We start from the raw sequence: 6611 nt of genomic DNA on the forward strand, positions 1-6611 counted from the left end.
CCACCCCCACAGGACCCCCTTGGCTCTGCCCTACCTCCCCAGTCCGGTTCCTGCTCTCTGTGCCAATGGAGCTGTTCTCCCATTGCAGTGGGCACTGCACTGTGGGTCTCTGCCTGCCCAGCAGCCCCACCAGCTGCCCTGTCTGTGCCAGCAGCTTCGTGCAGGAGGGCTGCAGGTGGGGCAGCTGGCAGTCCTTCCTCACAGCTCGTGCCACGCGGGCGATGAAACCCCGCAGGGCTCCGTTGGGGACCAGCGAGCGCAGGCGGTGCTCCACTGCTCTTTCAAAGAGGTCTCCTTCCATTGCTGCGTCCTCATCCTCCGAGCTGCCTGCGCTGCTGGGCTCCCTGGGGACTTGGGCTCCTTCCTTTGCTTCCAGGACCTTTTGTGCTGCAGGTCTTGGCAGCTGTGAGGCGGTGCTTTGCTGCTCCTCTTTCAGCTCCGTTGCTGGGAAATGGAGTTTTCTCCCCACATTCCCACTCTCCCGGCCCTTACGCAGAGCGCGCTGCAGCTCCTGGCTGCGTGGGTGCTGAGGGGAATGGGAGCTCATTCTGCAGATGTGATTATTGGAGATCCTGAGGACCCCATGGGCACTGTGAGGGCTCAGGAGAGCATTAAGTGTTACGGTTTCTTTGTCTCCAAGTGAAGAATTGCTGGGGTTGAGGCGTAGCACCGTGCCGCGTTGTGCTGCTCTCCTCAGTTCTGCTTGCATCTCTGCTGGGGGTTCCACGTGAGCTGCAACACCAGGAGAACACATCAGGGCAGAGCGGATGGTTGGGGCGATGCAGAGTCCAGGAGAGCACTGATGCAAAGGGAACACGCTGAGCCTGCAGTGGGGAGCATCTCCCAGCCCTGCGCTGAGGCTGCACACACAGCCACAGCTCTATCGGTGCCGGGACAGAGCGATGTGGTTGGGAGCATTACAGATTATGGAGGTGCTGGGGCTTTTCTGCTGCGCAGGTGATGGGAAATGGGACATGTGAGGATGCCCTGGCCATGCAATGAGGTTTGCTCCTCCTCGTCCCGCTAGCAAGTGAGTTCCCTGGTGCCTCAGAGCACCGCTCTGTCTGTTGGTAGGGCTGTGGCAAGCCGTGCTGTGGTGACACTGGGAAGGTCTGGGGGAACGTGTGGGGTTTGTGAGCAGGCCGTGCTTCCCCTGCTTGGGAACAGCAGCGGGCACACACGGCTTCCTTGGCTGAGTGCTCTGTGTGTGTTGGAGGCCGGCGTGTTTGCTCAGCCCTGCAAGGCGCTTTTCCTCCAGATAGCCCCTGGCAGCAGATTGGTGCAATTGTGTGTTTTCAGCCCTTGTTTTTGTTTCCAAGCCTTGTTCCTCAAAGGGAGGATTTTGTGCCCCTGGCTCAGGGGGCACATTCAGACCTCCCAGCTCTCATCGGAGCCACGCGGGGGCAATTAAAGGCTTTGCCCGGACAGAGCTCCTCAAACTGTGTTGTTAACCCGTGTTTGGTGCCCATGGGATTTGTCTAGGAGGGAACTCACACAGCACAGCCGCACTACAGCATCTCCCAAAGCCGGGGGAGAGCAGGTGGCACTGAGGAGCCCCCACCAGTAGGATGTGGTGCTGGGAGCCTACCGCACTGCGGGGTGCCGGCACACAGCTCCTTGCCATGGAAGTGGATGCTCCTGCACAGCGCCTTCGCAGCACGGCCCTCCTGGCAGAGGCAGCAGGCGGCAGCTCGGGGCAGTTTGCTGCAGAGAAGGGGGAGAAAAGCTCAGTTTCTCGATGTGCATCAGCCCAGGTGCACGTAGCACATCTCAGTGTGACTGGGATCGCTCTGCAAAACTTCCCCCCAAACCCCCGCGTCCTCGCAGCAAAGGTGCTCTCCAGGTTTCTCAGTGAGATTCCACATGCTTTTGTTTTACCTTTCAAAGCAGAACCAATCCCAAAATGCAATCTGAAGCAGAAGCAAGCCGCTGCCTTGACTTAAAACTTCCCTTTGAAAAACCGAAACAGTGAAATTCTGACCGCCAGCAGGCGAGTCTCAGTAAGAAATGCTGAACTTTAGGCTTGTGGGGAGGGGGCATTCTGATTTAGGGGTGAGCTGGCTGCTTTCCCAAGCAGAACACGTATTTCAGCACTGCATTCTGCTGGCAGCCTGGCCCCTGTGTACTCACAGGGTCTCCAAATGGGCCGTGGTCAGGAGGAGTTCGAGCACTGTCAGCTGTGACACACGTGTTGCTCCCAGGTCACTGCAAGGGTTTGGGAAAGCAGACGGAATTTGCAAGGCATGTTTATGGGAAAGAGCCCAGATCCTTGTGCTGCTCCCAGGGGGTCCACTTCTGCTAATTAAACAGAAGTTGTTCATAACCTCAGTGCTTTCAGGTGCTCCCAACCATGGGACTGAAGCAGAAGGGTTTCCCCACCTCCTCCCCCTCCTCATTTGTGTCCCAGCTCTTTGGTTGCTTTGCAGACGGGTCTGTGCTGCGGACAGCCCAGAAGTTGACCTTTGATTTGCTGGGAGAAGTGATTTCCTACCTCAGGAGGGAGAGAGTTATGTATTAACCCACTCAAAACGAGTCGATGCTCACAGATAGCTGACAGCTGGCAGCTGAAAGAACGATGCGTCATCGATCACAGACAGGGGGTTGTGGCTCAGGATCCTGAAAAACAACAACAAATCAAAGTGAATTTCCACTAGGTCACTGCCAAGCCTCTCCGTGATCCATTTCTCCTCTTTGCCAGACTTCATGTTCCAATATCAGAGAGCTGCATGCGCTGGATCTGATGCTGAGCTACATCGAAATCTCCCTTCCAAGCCCCCCTATCCCACATGGGTGGGGTGAGATGAGGATCCAGCCTCATCGTGGATGGCAGATGTGGATTCGGCTGAACCATTTTGACTCCAACCTCCCCAAAGAGTTTCCTTTCAAGCGGAGAACAAAGATAGGAAATTTCAGCCTGGAGATAAAGGACTGGCTGATGTGTGAGGAAGGGCCAGGGCTGAAGTTGCAGATGGGAACAGATGGGGTGAGCCACAAAATACAGCAGGTCCTGATCGTCTGTAGCTGAAAGAGAAGAAGTATTTCTTTTGAAAAGTGGCCTTTTCTTTATGCCTATGAAGCTTTGGTGGGCAAAACGCCCTGAATTCCTTTGGGCCCAGATGGAAGTTGTGACCTATCCTTGGAAGGGCTGCTTGGCTGTGGATTGCATCACGTTTCTGTAGGCACCAAAGGAACAAAATGTCCATTTGTGGATGATTTTGAGCACCTTTGCTTTTAAATGCAGATATGCAAAGTGCTCTTCCCAGTCCCATTCCCGTCCACCTTCAGAGCTTACAGAACTTACACTTTCTGTAGAAACTGCATTCCATGCCATGCCTGGAAAGTGTCCTTCTGGATCCGTGCCATGAGATTTCCACTGAGGTTTCTGGGAGAAAGAAATGGATCTGGTGTGTCCTACAGGAAGCAGAACAGCACTGATCTGTAGGAAATATGCAAATCTGAGGCAGAATGGGGACGAAACTGCTGCCTTCTCGTTCTTTCAACCTGTCAAGGAGAGGAAACGAACTGCACATGTGCTTCATCTATTTCTGTTCCAGGGTACAGTGAGCCTTCAGGAAAATCATGGCTGCATTTGGGCAACTGCACTGATCTCATCCTGCTGAGTGTCACAGCCATCCGCACCGACCCCTTTAGCCCAGCTTAGCAGAAGAAATTGCCACTACTCCAAAATAAAGAACATTTCCTAGCACACAGAGGGTTATAATTGCTAAAAGACTTCAGCAAAAAGAAATTTTTACGACTCACAGAAGCTGCAAGAAGGGAAGTGGCTCAAAAGCACGTTCCTCAATCAACAGGATTTTATTGCCGGATAAATCCCTGTTAAAATTAGAACACGAAATGTTGGTTACATTTGCACCGTCGTGTTTACTTTCCCTTGCTTTGGCAGCATATGTGTTTCATGGCTCTAATTTCACATAGTGTTTATATCTGATACCGGTGATGTGTAACCTGCCATAACCCTCGTGCCTGGAAGTGGTTTCACCTCCTTGCTTTTTTTTCCAGCTCAGAATTGTTTCAGGGCTCGATTTTCTCCTATAACGGATTCTTTAGCAGCCAAGGAAGCACTTGCAAGGACCACAACCAAGCGTGTGCCCCTCTGGATGTGCCCCAGAGATGCAACCTCTCTGTAAGGTTCAGGTGACGTGAGCTCTGGGCACAGTGACGCAGGCGGCCAGGGGAATTGCAGAAATACAGCAAGCAGACTGAGAGCCTGTCCTGAGTGATCAGCACTACAGGGCTCTGTCTTCACTGTAGTAATTTTCCATCCGAACCTTGGCAGAAGCGAGGCATGTATGTATGGGTTTTGCCTTGTTTTGGTGATCGCCACACCTAAATAGTCCTCAGATAAAGCTAGAGGCAATCTCCAGGTCATGGGAGGCCACTGCTGGGGTGGGATTGGCTGTGAATCACCTGGTGGGAAAGGGCAGCAGCCTCCTCATCTTTGGGAGGTTTGGGGCAAATCAAGTTGCACCACAGCCCCACAGTGGATCCTCCCACCGGTCACTACTGCAGGATCGTGGCACTGTGTTTTGCTGAAACAACGGCGGAATAAAGTACACTTGCATGGGGAGGGGGACAGAACCAGCCTACACATACAGATGCTTCAGCAGCAGCAAACCCTCCAGCGAATGCTTCTTCACTGCCCTCAAATCGTTGTCCTGGAGAACTCTGCAACGAAACAAACAGTCATTTACTGCTGCATCAGGAGGAGCAGGCACTCCCCCCTGAGCTGCTGAAGCCAACTGTATCCTGATCGTTGACTAATTAGGCACAGGGATGGCCCTCTTGGACTGGCACCATTAGCCTTCCCCATAGCTCACAGCATTTCGGCCACTTCTGGAAGTTAGGGGGCTTCTCATCCCTCCAGAGCAGCTCAGCTCTGAACTCACTTGGAAATGCTTTGTGTGGGTGCTTGTGTTCCTCATACCCTCAGCTCAGAGAAATAGAGCGTCTGGATTGAAACTATCTGAACTCCTGACACTTAAAATGAATACTTACAAGTGCTCAGCCCATGGGTATTCCCTCCATGCTTCTTTTTCAATGGAAGAAATAGAGTTGCTGGTGAAATTTCTGCAAACAAATAAGTGTCACATGAATATGATTGCTAAAAGGTCTGCAAAAAGTAGTCTGCAGAAAAACTGCTTGCAAATCATAGAATCGTTATGGCCGGAAAAATCTTCTAAGGTCATTTTCCTACCACCAATATTGCCACTAAACCACATCCCTCAGTGCCACACCTCCTCTTTCCATGAACTCTTCTATGGACGGTGACTCCCCCACCTCCTGTGCAATCTGTGCTGATGTATCACCGCTCTTTCCGAGAAGAAACACTTCCTCACATCCAACCTGACCCCCCCGGCACAACTTGAGACACCACCTCCTCTCATCCTATTGCACCGTGCCCCGTCTCAGAGCTGCTGTTTCTATCATTAGCACGAGGATTTCAGTCAGTCCTTTAATGACATTATGCATCAGTTCCTCTTTCCTGTTCCATCTCACTGCTTCCCTGGAGAATGGGGGGTCCTCCAAGGTGAGGAACAGAACACAAAACCCCGTTCCCCTACAAACTGCTCACAGCACAGACAGGGCCCAGCGGCGGGCAGCCCGCGGCATCGCGACCATGGAGGCTCGGCTGCAGTCCAGCAACCACCGGTGACAATGGCAGGAGGCCGGGCAGAGGGCAACGGGCTGCCCTGGGGACAGAGCTGTCACCAACGGGAACACCAGGATGAGGAGGAATGGGTGGTGGGGTCGGGGTAGAACCATGGTGTTGCCACCATGGTTGCCGGGCAACCAGGCTCAGGTCTGCACAGGCCTCAGGTGTGTGTAGGCCTCAGGCGTGTAGGCCTCGGGTGGGTGTAGGCCTCAGCTGTGTGTAAGCCTTGAGCCTGTGTAGGTCGCAGGTGTGTGTAGGCCTCAGTTATGTGTAGGCCTCAAGTGTATGCAGGCCCTGGGTGCGCGTGGGCCTTGAGTGCATGTAGGCTTCAGGTACGTGTAGGCCTCAGGTGTGTGTAGGCCTCGGGCTTCTGTAGGCCAGTGTAGGCCTCACTGCACCTCATGTCTCCCAGGGGTGGCTTTGGGTCATTCGTGTGGTTCTGCTCTTCTGTGAGTGGCACTGCCCCTCAAAAAAAGCACATTAAGAATGATACCATTATGTGTATATGGCGTCCTTGAGGTGAAGGCAGCCCCACAGCCATGGGAAGCCTATGCTGGAATGGGACCTGTCCATTGGGCTGCTGCTTGGAAGATCAATTATTAAATGTGCCAGTAGGCTTTAGTTTCACATCAGCCCAACTATTTCCAACTTGAATAATAAGAAAGAGGAAGCTTGGTGATTTGCAGCCGCATTTTGTTAAATTAAATGTGTCACGATCCTTTCCTTTCACCCTTAGTGCTTCAGACTCCCAAGTTTTTCCTTGAGCTCTCCCATTTTTCTTCTGTGCCACGGGCAGGAGGCAAAAAATCTGAGCAGGGGTTTGTTATGAAACGAGCATTCCCTCCCCACTGTGAGCCCTTCAGATCTATGGAGGTGGATGGACATTCCCATTGAATTCATTGCCCCAAAGATTCACACAGGAAACATAGTTACAAAA

At 52.8% G+C, this 6611-nt stretch overlaps 1 protein-coding gene across 1 annotated transcript in view; it reads right to left on the reverse strand.

The window, feature by feature from the left end:
- LOC100540718 overlaps positions 1 to 6602 on the reverse strand; it is a 10764-nt gene extending 4162 nt beyond the window's left edge. Inside the window, exons 1-9 of the mRNA XM_019623336.2 lie at positions 5594 to 6602; positions 5017 to 5088; positions 4615 to 4686; positions 3763 to 3834; positions 3302 to 3382; positions 2545 to 2616; positions 2131 to 2205; positions 1589 to 1704; positions 5 to 732 (exon numbers count right to left, since the gene is read on the reverse strand). Of these exons, the coding sequence (XP_019478881.1) occupies positions 5 to 732; positions 1589 to 1704; positions 2131 to 2205; positions 2545 to 2616; positions 3302 to 3382; positions 3763 to 3834; positions 4615 to 4686; positions 5017 to 5088; positions 5594 to 5784 (1479 nt within the window). The 5' untranslated portion in view covers positions 5785 to 6602. The remainder of the gene's footprint in view (positions 1 to 4; positions 733 to 1588; positions 1705 to 2130; positions 2206 to 2544; positions 2617 to 3301; positions 3383 to 3762; positions 3835 to 4614; positions 4687 to 5016; positions 5089 to 5593) is intronic.
- Positions 6603 to 6611: the final 9 nt, after the last annotated feature.

This window comes from Meleagris gallopavo, chromosome 29, assembly GCF_000146605.3.
Source record: "Meleagris gallopavo isolate NT-WF06-2002-E0010 breed Aviagen turkey brand Nicholas breeding stock chromosome 29, Turkey_5.1, whole genome shotgun sequence".
NCBI classification, from domain to species: domain Eukaryota; kingdom Metazoa; phylum Chordata; class Aves; order Galliformes; family Phasianidae; genus Meleagris; species Meleagris gallopavo.